This window comes from Anabas testudineus, chromosome 12, assembly GCF_900324465.2.
Source record: "Anabas testudineus chromosome 12, fAnaTes1.2, whole genome shotgun sequence".
Lineage (NCBI taxonomy): Eukaryota > Metazoa > Chordata > Actinopteri > Anabantiformes > Anabantidae > Anabas > Anabas testudineus.
In genome coordinates this window covers 8,638,500-8,650,910 of record NC_046621.1, presented here as the reverse complement: position 1 = coordinate 8,650,910, position 12,411 = coordinate 8,638,500, and the positions used below count along the sequence as shown (strand labels likewise).

The window sequence follows — 12,411 nt, the reverse complement described above, 5'->3', positions numbered from 1 at the left end:
ACACACACATCCCCTGTTCTGGCTGCTGATAGTTCTGGACAGTCATTTCCTATTAAGACATTTGGTATCTAAAAAAAGTGACTGTAAAGTAGCTGTTTTCAGACTTTTCTGTGATATTTTGGATTAAAGTTATTGTGCACCCCCCATCCTCTAAGTGGGTCTTGTGTAGGAAACAGATTCGTGATGTATTTGACTGAAAGAGGCAACATTTCCACTGATACTGTTGGGAAAATGGTCACATCTCACATCTAGATTTCTTCTTCAGGTCTTCACATGAGGAAGTAGTCTGGGAACAGCCACCTTCAGGTTTCTCCACTGACATTTCATGGAGTTCAGGTCTAAGCTTTGGTTCATGGGTCACGCAAAGACAGTTTGAGACGTGTCCTGAAGTCACTCCAGCATCGTTTGCCTGTATGTTTCAGGTCATTGTCATGTCTGAACCATCACTGCAGTCTTATGTCTCATTTACTCCGGAGCAGGTTTACTTCTCTGTATTTGGCTGCATTCATCATACTCTTAATTCTGATGAATCTCCCACAACATGACGGTGTCATCACAACACGGGTTCCGTCCAGAGTTTTATTTTATCTGATCAGACCAAAGACTCTATGTTATGAGCTGTGACACCAGTTTTCTGCTATAACTTGGTTTGTGACAAAAGTTTGAATCTAACAGGCCATGTGTCCTGTGCCTGTGTGGGTTTTCTCCAGCGACTCCAGCTTCTACACCTACAGTCCACAGTGCTGGGCACCAAGTTCTATGGAGAGCAGCTACACTAACAAATCATCTCCTTTTATGTGCAATGTGTCTAAAACTCTTTGAGATTACTCTGTAACTCTTTGCAGCTACATGCTCATCAACAACTTTTGATCACGTCATCTTAGATCTTTTTGCAAGGCATGGCTCACATCAGCTGATACCGGTTGTGAATAGCACACTGATACTGTTTGGGTGGCTCTAAGCCACACCTCCATCCTCGTTTCATTGATCGGGCTCAACCCTTGCTAACACCTGAGTCCACTTAGTGTTTAGTGATTGTTGACCACCTGAAGCTCAGTAGAACAGAGATGATGCAGCAGGATAATGACACTAAACATCAGAGTAGATCTACTACAAATGACTGAGCCCAGACGTCAACCCAACAGAGATGCTGGGTTATGACTTCAAGAGAGCAGTTCACACCAGACGTCCTGTAAATACATCTTACTGATGCAGTTCTATAAGGAAGAATTGTCCAAAGTTCCTCCAGCACAGGTCCAATCTACAGCTACAGGAAGTGCTTGGTTAAGGTTATTGTTGTCAAAGACAGTGCAAACTTCTATTAAACACAGTTTACTTTTTCCACCATCAATGTGTTTGTTCAATAAAGGCGAGAAAGATCATGACTGTGTTTTATCAGCTTTGAAATATTCTGTTTGTTGTCTTTTTTGTAAAGATCAGATCACATTTCATTGTGTCAGTAATAGACTGGTTGAGATATTGGATGGATGTTTCACCTTGTTGTAATACGACACCTGCTTGTTTCAGTTCACAAAACATGTAACTGTGGAGAATTTACTCAATTGAATTTTCTTACATCTAAATTTAAAGACAACAACACCTGAATTATTAAAAATATCAATCCCCAGACTCACCAATAAGCACAATGTAACACTTTATTTTTCTCCTAAGAGAAAAAACATTTTCAAAATGAATCCTTCATATGAACAAACTATGTAACAGTGACATGACATCAATTAGATAAAAAAAAAAATACTACAAAAGTGCAATTATGAAGCTTTAAAAACAAGTTTAAAACCAACAGCACATCATCTCCCATTGCATTCACTCAGAGATGTCCTGTACTACAGCACCCTCTTGTGGTTTTAGGGGCCAAAGTACAACATGTATATTAAACCAATTTTGTTGAACTTTGATTAATAATATAGACCAAAATGTATAAAACTAAAATAAATAAAATAGGTCCAGACATTTTGAGTCACTTACCAAATGGCCCATGTCTCCCCTTTTATCCACACAGAGGCTGAGACTTAGGAATTCTCTGAGGCTTTTTTATGTAAAAGTGCACAAGCTAAAACATAACAACTTGCTGAGGCACCAACATGACTTTGGTGTTTCTCTGTGTCTCTGCTCAGTTCTTCTGCAAACTAAAGATGCTCCTGTCAGCTTGCAGCAGAAATGTACAAATCTGCATTTTCCCATAGGATGGTCGTACTATCGAGTACAAACCTTTCAGGCCTCTTGTTTCCAACGAGGAACGATGGTCTTGCGATACGTCCGTCTTTCCGAGATATTGCGCTTGACTTTGATCACTGTCGGAGGAGCAATCTCCACCTCCAGAGAAGGGCTGGAGTGGGACTTCTTCAGGCTGCCTTCCTCATTTTCTAAATCCTCCACGGAGTCAGCACACAAGGTTTTATCAAACAGGTTCAGCTCCGCTGGGTTCAGCGCGTCGTTGCCTGCCTTCGCCACTTTTCTCCAGCCCTCCAGCACCTGGATGTATATCTCATAGCGGTTCATCTGTAGGGTTTGGACACAGAGTCACTCCTCTGTCTATTTACACTTACACACAGATTTCCCTTTCACACACAACGCCTTCTTTACCTCGTACTGCAGGTACTCGGCTCTGGCACGATGCTCCTCCAGCTCCCTGGTTCTGGCTTTTCTGCCCTCTGGAGGGTTTTGCTGCAAGTGGTTCAAGTCTGCCTTGAACGATTCCAGCATTCCTGTATGACACTGCAGCTGACGCTCCTGCACAAGAAGCAGCACAGATAAAGCTTTCCTACAACAACATCCTATGCAAATCCAGCTATGGCCCAAGCATCATTTAGCACCATATAGGTTGCACTGTATTATTGTTTATGTATAAGGTAACTAAATAAATAAACAAACGCAGAAATTAGTTTGAAGGTTTGTTTTAAAGTATATAGACTACATAAAGTAATTAGAATATATAACTCTTTATTTGATGACGTATTCTTCTTGTTCTACTTCTACATAATATTAGGGTTTTATCATTATCTAAAGTATAGTGATCAACCTTAACAAAAGTCACCTAGATTTTTTTATATATAAATATAAATAGCGTTATTTTAAGGTAATAAGTTCATAGATTTGCGTGAATCTTTAAGCAAAATGTGGGCTAGATTAAAGGCACATGTTTAGGAAGAGAGTTATGTTTCATGAACAATCATTTCTAAAGCAGCTGATATAAAGTAAAAACAAAACTCTAGCAGACTAGACTCAAACAGTCTATCAGGAAGTCAACCTACAGCAATTTGCCCTTTATAACAGGCACCGTAACACAGAACGAAACATTTAAAAACATCCTAAATAGTGTAAAAATAGGTAAGTGTACCAGAGTGTGGGCAGACTGTGAGGCGGGGAGAATCGGCCTGAAGAACTTCCTCTGAGAGCCAACAGCAGCAGGGAACTGAGGCGAGGAGTGAAGCGCCGAAACAAGGTTGATTCGGCTGATCCACGAATTCATCTCCACTTTGGATCTGAGACGACAACAAAACGTGCTCTGACACTGGCTCTCACACTCTTTGACACACACACTCATTATTGATGTGTAATACATTTCCAGATATGTTGTGACTTACGAGGCCTGAAAGAGAAAAACCCTCCAGTCGGCAGTCTGCAAACGGAAGACATGTGGCTTCTTGGTGTAATCAGCTGCCTGCTCGGCCAGAGAGTGGTGCACACTCACCACCTCCTCATTAACTGGCTGCTCCCTCCTGTAATCATCCTGACACCCAAATAACACAGGAAATGACAGACATTTATTTATATATACATGAGACACAAAATTACATTTACAGAATAAAACCAGGAGCTGAGTTTCTGACCTTCTGGAGGTAAAGGACCATTCCTCGCAGCACTCCATGGAAAGTTTTCCAACCTCTTTTCCCCCACGGAGCTGCAACGCACAAACATTTAGGGATTACATGACGATTAGAAACAGCACTGATATTGAAGCACATCAGTCATTGTATCAACTCAATATGCAGGTTGCTTTATTTGTTACATTGATGAAGAGTTGAAGCTATATATTGAACAATTACACTGTCCAACACAAAAGTTTAATAATTAAAACTGAGTTTTAAAATCAAAACAAATCAAACTATGATCTTTCTATAATGTAAAAGTCCTGATTCTGTTTAGGATCATTCCAATTAAACTAAAGTTGGAGTTGATTTAATGCCAATTTTACTAAATTACTAATTAAACAACAACTGCTGTCAAGTGGAACTAAACCAAATTGATGCAGGTGAGCCATTGGCGCTTTTCTGTCTCACTCACTGCGTTTGCCATCAATGTCAGCGTGGAGCTTTCTCTGGAGGAATCCCTGTTTGACTACTGAGGCGTTTTTGTCATGAGGAACGTCCAGGAAGGGGTTTGATTTTGAGCGCAGCGGACCATCGTCTCCTGCCTCTTCTTCCGGCAACACAGAGTTCTTTAGCTCATCATCATCACTTCAACATGACAGAGGAAAACTGTTATTAGTATATGCAATAAAGCAATAAAGTTCCAAATGTGAGTAAAATGACAACAGTTAACTTACACAGCCCACTCCAGTGGCTCACTCTTAATGGAATTATAAAGACTCTAAAATGTAGATAGACAAGAAAAGGCTTAATAACATTTTTATCAACAGACTTGATGTTGCTTCAATAAACTGTGTTTTCTAAATGCTTCAATAAGAGTATTACTTTAAGAAGATCCTTGCTGAAGTTTGTGCCTTCATTCATCCCGTCCAGGTTGGACACAAACTTGGAAGAGGACATGGACTTTCCTACATGCTATTAACACACATACGTCAACACATTACCATGTGATTGACTAAATGTCTCAAAGACATCAACACAGTGATGTGTCAAAGCTGAGTTTACAGTGTCATAAGTGGTTCCCACCTGTCCATGCAAGTCAGTGTTGAGAAGCATCACAGCGCACGTCAGGGCCAACACTGCGCCTGAAGATATAAAAAAAACAGTAAGGAACACATGCATATGTCACCTGTTCAGTGCTTGCTGCTGTATGTCTGACCAAATAATGATAAAAAAAATTATAATAAAAAATAACTAAAACGTACCTGAAGAGGAGAAGGAGCCAGGGTTGCACTGATTGAAGCGGCAGGCAAAATGCTGCAGCACGCGTTCCCTCTCTTGGGTCTCTCCCATCAGTATCACCACTTTCAAAAAAGATCTGAGAGAGAGATATTTAAATGGAATTGAAACAACCTGCAAGATGTTTTATGAATAATGGTTTCGAGATCCAAATTCTACCTCTAATATTCTCACCTCAAGGCCTGATCCAGAGTTTGCCCAGTGAAGTCAAAGAATTTCAGATACTCCTCTCCGACAGCATGACTGAAGTGATTACTAAACAGAGAAAAGAAATGTACTGTGTAATTGTTTACACGATTTTATCTGTGATAACTTTCATCAACCTCTATCCGAATAAAGTTGCTAAGCAACTTCTATAAATAATGAAAGTAAACAACATATAACAACTTTTAAACCGGCTGTTGAACGAACAACATCACAGAAACAGCCAAGAAATGATGTGAATGAAATGATAATTGAGAGAAGAGCCTGGTAATGTCAATGTTTGCTGGAGTGCAGCCTTGGATACAGTTGATCACACCACGTTAGTCTACAAAGACTAAGGAAACTATTTGGTCTAGGTGGGACTGCTTTTTCCTGCAATAGTTGTGCTGATGATAACTAACAGTATATTTCATTTGGTTCCAATAATGGAAACAACTTCTTAGTTCCACCTTGACTTCATTTAGCAAATCAAGATTCAGCCAATGCTGCAAAACATAGGTGTACAACATATTTGCTCTTTTATTTCATTTTCAGTTTACTTGCCTGAATAAAGCAGCATTAGTGCATCTACAGTTTCTGCAGGATGCAGCAGCAGCACTTCAAAGACCAGATACGGAGGATGTTTTTCTCTAGTCTTGGTTGAGTGACATTGCCACATTGTTTAGTTCACAATTCAATTTAAGATTTAAATTATTTCTTTTAAATCATGTTCCACTTCACATCTCCAATCTTTTACCCTTAGATCTGAGAGCCAAATGTTATCAAAAGTTCCATAACCTAGGTTTAAGACGAAGAATGGTCATGCTTTTGCACATTGTGGATCAAACTCCTCCTCAAAATTAGATCAGAGTCAGCACAATATTTAAAAAGTTTGAACCTAGCGTGGAGGCAAAGAAAGACAATGAGGTGTGGAAAAGAATAAAATGTGAATTTTACCATGAAATGTAAATTTCATGGTCATAAAAGCCAGCCTACAGAGGAACTCAGTGATTGTTTCACTCAACTGTCAAGTAATTTTAGAAAATCCAGTTGCATCACTTAAGGAGTAATGTGAACAATGCAATGAAAGAACTTTTTTTAAAATTATATCAAACAATTATGGTAAGAAGACCCAGATGACGTGCGGTTTTATGTCTCATTTTGTTTCAGTAATGTTCACGGTTTAGTAATTATTTTGTCAAATTTCTTGTGTATACCAGGCAAATGTTTTCCCCAGAATTATGTTAAATCCTGTTCCTCAACAAGTTTAGTAGCACAGCTTTCCCTGCAGACCCTGAACTTGGAACACATTTTTAAAAATCACGAGAAAAAAAAGATATTGTGTGCTGGAGGAAAGACTCCTATTGTCTTTGGTACTGTACAAAGTATTCAGGAAGATTTAATTTTCCATAGTGTCTCAACAATACTCTGGTTACCAGTAGAAAAAGTTGATGTATTTTAAGTTAGCTAACTTGGTTCCAAATGTGGAAAATAAGGCACCTGATTTTTTCAGCATCATATACTGTTTTATAAACTGTGTTGTAGACAGTGAAGTTCTAAAGATTAAATTATGAATGTTGCTTAGGGTAACATGCTCCATTCTTGGAGTTTTACACACTGAAGAGAAGCCCATGCCAGCCAGTTATAGATGTTCGGTTGTTGATTTCATATCAATATACAGTCCCGACAGCCAGCTCTATACCGCGCTGTTGTGAGTGATGCTGTCCTTTGCAATTATTTACATACCCGCACATGCTCCCTGTAGCAGCAGTGGGTTTAGCACCAGAGCTTGAGCTAATTACACCATCACCCTGTAGTTTTAAATTGAGATTTAAAAGATACTTACTCTTTGTCTAAGTGCTTCACCACGTCTACACGTTGAATGTTGTCCAACTTAAACAGCCGCTCAGCGAGGTGGCGGGCCATGTCACCTTCAGTCATCTGAGGCACAGCTGTCTCAGTTGCCATGGTTTGACCTCCATTTGCAACAACCGTTTGTACATCTCCATCTTCAGCATCTCCATCAACTTCAGTCTGATTTAATGGTTGAGCCAATTTGTCCATCTGATTCAGCTCAGCCAACTCTATCTGCTGTGGGACCTCAGTCTCAAGAGAAACCTCCTCCGGTACTTCTGACTCGACTTTCTTCTCTGATTGCACAGCCTGCTCGGGGGCATAAGTCTGATGTGTGGCGGCCATGTGAAGCGACTGATCATTCATCTCTGTTGGTGTCTCCATCGGTTCTTGATGGTCTACAGCTTCAGGTTCTGTACCTTCAGCACAAACTATCTCCTTTGACTCCAGTGACTCTTCAGTCTCATCTACATGTTCAGGTTGGATTAACTGTTCTGTTAGTTCCATCTGTGTTGACTGATCCAAATGCTGCAGCTGTCCTAACTGTGTTGAGTCTTCAGTGTGTTGTTCCTCTGTTTCATGTGATGCCTCTGCTTGGATTTGCTCCGACTCTTTGGTAATTTCAAGCTGCTCAGACTTAAAGTGTTCAGGTTGTGGTGATGGCTCTCTGTCCTGTGAAGTTGTTTGGTCACACCCTTGCTCTAAATAACTTGCCTCCTGCGAATTTTCAGTCAGTTCTAGTAACTCCTGTGAATTTTCTATCTGAGTGTCTTCAACCACCTCAATCAATAATTCTTCTTTGTTGTCAGCAGTCCCCGATTGTTCAAGGTCCACATTCTGATCTACATCTTTACACATTTCTGGGTCTTCAGTTTGACCAGTTGGATCTTCATTTAACCGTTCTAGTATGTCAATGTCCTCTTCAGTTCCTGAGTGCCAACTGTCCTCTGGTGGTTCTGATTGTAGAAGATCACTTTGCTCATCTAGGTTTAGATTTTGTCCAGTGTCGTCAGTTTCTAGTTGCTCAACAGGATCCGCCCTACAAAAAGTGGGTGAAAGATGCAGTGTATTAATCTTATAAATGCAATGAACATAATGACGGCATTCGGTTGTAATACACACTTCCTGTTCCCTTTATTGTGATACTCACACATCACTAAGGTAACTGACAGGTCTTGTCTCTTCATTTCCTTCAGTACAGGATGTGTTTGCCACACTCTGCTCCTCTTCTACTTCATATTCCTCCTTGTTCTCGTCTTCAGTCTCAAAACCATTTGCTGAAGTTTGCTCTTCCTCCGAGTTTTCCTGTCCAGTCAGCAGAACCACAGACCCCTCCTGTTCCTCTTCTAGTTTTAAATGTACAAAATTGTCCAACTCATCTTCTGAGGCTCCAAACTCCTGATGAGTATTAATTAAGTCCACAGTTTCAACAGGATCTGATGTTACTGACTGTACCTCCTCTTCTTCCCCCGAGTTTGTCCTCAGCAGAATTTCTGAAAGATTATATAGAAACAGTTGAACATGGCTGTTTTGCAGTTAGAAATAAACCTGTCACTAATTAAAATTACCAGCATAGTAATACTGCACCAACCCCAGGAAAAAAAAATAATAAATGTGTTTAAACTTAGCTACAAATGAAAAAAACACTTGCTATTTTACACCTAATTCAATGTGTCATTCTGAGTATTCTGAGTAATACATACCATTTTTACTCTCTGACAGATCATATGTTGATTCTTCCTCTTCCTGTATCAGCTCTTGCACCTCTGCAGCATCACATGGCTGGAAATTGCAACACAGGCCATTGATCATAAGCATGAGTAGTGTGAGAAAAAACTGGTGATTGCCAGAGGGTTGGTGATTATGTCTGCTTTATTCCAACTCCCACTTCTTCTCAACCTACTATAGTTACTCAAATAGGTGTATGTAACAGAAGTAAAGACTGAGGCGATATAGGAAAAGTCATAGATACGCTCACTGACACATGACACTGCTAATGACGTAGGAAAGTTTATCTAAATATGTATTCGTAGAAACTTTTCTAAGTAACAGCAGCATGGCAACATCTTCACCTTTTTTATCTATATTTGTTCATCCGGTACTGTACATACCTCAAATTCACTTCCTGTCCACGCTACATCTGAGTTCACAAACTCTGAATCAAACCCATCTCGTTCCTCGCTCTCCTCCGGCATAAAAAGCTCAGCATTAACATCTTCAGATTGGTAAAGTAACGGGGAAGTGAAGTCAAGACTCGTCACATCATCAGAGTAAAGCTCATTGGCCAAGCTGCTGTCATTCATGAGTGAAGAGGGACCAGGCATGTCCCACTGCACTGTGGCAAATGAAAGTGGAGGACTGGTGCAAGACATGGGTTGTACTGGCCATATTATTTGCTCCCACTGTTCTGCCTCTTCAGGACTCTCTCGTCCTGCCCTTGGGGAGAGATTAAGTTGATCTGTCCCATGTGACTGGTTTATCTGCACCTCTGTCTCACCCCAAACAATGGCCTCCTGTTCACCATTGATGTACTGGCAATCTACAGAGGTCCATGTGTCTTGTTGAGGCTGCTGAAAGACTGAATCTGTAATATTGGGCAGAGAGCACAAGTTTTCCTCCTCCATTTGCGTCTCTCTCAGTCAGTTCCGTTGTTGAGGTTTTTGAGGGTTTGGGCGGAAATAGCTGTAGCTGTAAATGTTGTGTTGCTACAAAATGTCAGTCTCTGCTATATGAAGGATGTTCATTTTGTACAGTTGCATAAATGTGACATCCTGAAGCATGTTCACCAATCTGTGACAAAAGAAAATACACATTCTGAATATTTAACCACACAAGTCAAGTGACATAAGAAATTATTCCTTTGCGTTTTGGGTCAGTCACACGTGGAACAAATACCATGTTGAGTATGTAAAACTGCTGCCACATTTAAAACAATTTTTAGGGAACCTTGCTGGGAGGGAGATCTGATTTCTGACTCAAGAAAGCTATTCACAACACTTTACTGTATTTGTTTGTACAGTGATAGTGATGAATTAGATATCGGTTGTCTTTACATTGGCTCTGTACTCCGTACTTTGTAAAGAAAAAGAGTTAACGCTACTGACGACAGCAAAAGCACAACCTAAACATGTCATTACAGCAGTGGTTACACAAAAAAAAACTCACCACATGTACGTATGTCAGCACAATCCTGTTTGGAGAAGCCAGTTTTATTTAGCCCATCCTACTCATATGTCAGTTTTCTTAATTTCTTCGCATTGCACAGCATTTAAGCAGCACAACAGACTTTAAGTGAAATGTCATAAAAGCATAGTTGTACTTCCTGACCACTGACACAGAAAATCAGTCAAGCAAAACACAGAAAGAGAGATAGAGAGGTAGAGGTGCATGGTGGGGGATAAAAAGAGAGGTAGAGGGTGGGGTTGTTCCTAGTGAGTAGTTTAACTGTCTGCCTCTTGTGTTTATCATGTTATCAGCACACCACACGGTGATCTCGGCTGATGGATGAAAATGTGTTAGGCTCTAACCTTGTAGTTGTTGTTAAAATAAACCAAGGACATCTCTCCTGACAGTGACAATGCCAGCAAAAGAGCATCAACAACAAAATATCATGAATGTTTGTACTGCTGCAGGGGATAAACACAGTTAAAACATCACTTATCAAAGCCTTGTCAACTTTAACATTTAATTTGATCTAAAAGTTGTCTATCTCTCCCTTTCTCTTTCACAAACTCTTTCTGTAAGAGTCTGTGCTTCATTATTCTATTCACGTCATGCAACCAACATCCGGGACAGACCTTGGCCACATTTCCTGTGTGGGTGCTCACTTCTCAGTTCCTGTAAGGGTGCAACAGGGTGCTACATTACATATATGAAGACTAACAAAAAGTATAATCTGTAAATAAATCATACTTTGTGAAAACAGACAGTTTAATTGACTTAATTTGGACCATGCAGGTCTGAGTACAATCCCTGGCTGCTCTTTGATAGAATACTCAAGATCATGTGTTTCATGATTTGTTTCACATGATAACACTGTTAATCCAGTGTGTGATATTGTCTTTGGCAGCAATGTTGACAGTAAAAAAAGCTTTAGCGGTTTAGATAACAATAGCACTCTCCTAAAAGAGAACATACATACGAGAACAAATGAAAGCATACTTTCAAGCACATGTTAAATTACTCAGAAAAACTGCAGTCTACCCTAATATTACCAAGAGAAGTTGCTGACAATACAAAGGAAGTTTATAAAGCACACCACAGCTTTCAGAGGATGGTTAACAGATTAAAGAAGAACTAAAATATAGCTCACACCAGAGTGGACAAAATAAAATGAGGAACACAGTCACTCTGGTTAAAGTGAAAGTTGTGAAAAGACCTAGGTGCATGTACAGTGATAGGATTTGCCTTGCATTCCATTCATTACCAGCAGTGAGCATTGCACAGACATATATTTGAACACTTTTGAACCTAAAATAAAAATAAATCTCATTATGAGAAATCTATTATATAGTAATACAATAATATAAAACTTACCCGCTCCAGGCTTTTTAAAGCAGCATCATATGATCCACCAGTGTGTGAGGTTTTAAGTCAAGTCTTGTGGGAGGGTAACAAGACACACCACTCACTGTGTTTCACTGGGTGTCTAGTGCTGTCAAGAGCTGTGCCTCCACAGACACATCAGCCGCACTCACGCTCACACAGTACACAAATACCCCTCAGTCTCAGCTAGTCTATCTGAACCTGCTGCGCACAACAAGCAAGCCTAACATCCGCTCCCTTTCAGCCCGGCACCCTTTTAGCCTGTGGTGTCGCATAAAAATGCTTACAAGTCAGACTCTCTGCTGTGGACTCGTCCTCCTCCTCCTCCTCCTCCTCCTTCATGCTTCCATTTTGGATAGATCAACATTGAACTGTTATCTTCCTCTGTCTCATTCGCCTCCTTGCTGATACGGCTGGGGGGGGAGAAAAATGGGGGGAAATTTAGAGGAGATTTACAAGAGCAAAAGTGTTGTTTAGTAGCAACAATGAGGAAGAAAAATCTATCTGGCACGATGGCAGACAACTCAGGGACACCTGAGAGGCCTCAGCCTACACCCACTGCCCTGAAGGCATTCACACACACACATTCAGGTGAGAGGAGTGGCTCAGTCATTCCTGCACCAGTAGGGATGTAGTCAAACCAGAAGTTCAGCAGAATAAAATGTGCATTAGCTGCACTGGAATTAGCTGTGGCTCGTTC

At 40.4% G+C, this 12,411-nt stretch overlaps 1 protein-coding gene across 3 annotated transcripts; it reads right to left on the bottom strand.

Annotated features, from left to right (window-relative positions):
* Nucleotides 1–1,637: 1,637 nt before the first annotated feature.
* Nucleotides 1,638–12,223, bottom strand: LOC113159310. 3 transcript variants are annotated; one of them, XM_026355933.1, is made up of 16 exons: nt 11,999–12,223; nt 9,278–9,956; nt 8,870–8,948; nt 8,317–8,659; nt 7,159–8,205; nt 5,304–5,384; nt 5,096–5,208; nt 4,917–4,975; nt 4,716–4,805; nt 4,568–4,611; nt 4,306–4,478; nt 3,852–3,922; nt 3,606–3,751; nt 3,359–3,503; nt 2,605–2,751; nt 1,638–2,520 (listed from the first exon to the last, which is right to left on the bottom strand). In XM_026355933.1, exons 2-16 carry the CDS (start codon nt 9,788–9,790, stop codon nt 2,233–2,235), a joined length of 3,339 nt encoding a protein of 1,112 aa, XP_026211718.1. In that variant the 5' UTR covers nt 9,791–9,956; nt 11,999–12,223; the 3' UTR covers nt 1,638–2,232. The 3 variants fall into 3 exon arrangements, with proteins under 3 accessions (XP_026211718.1, XP_026211716.1, XP_026211717.1); XM_026355931.1 differs by lacking the exon at nt 11,999–12,223 and adding an exon at nt 11,703–11,992; XM_026355932.1 differs by lacking the exon at nt 11,999–12,223 and adding an exon at nt 10,332–11,149.
* Nucleotides 12,224–12,411: the final 188 nt, after the last annotated feature.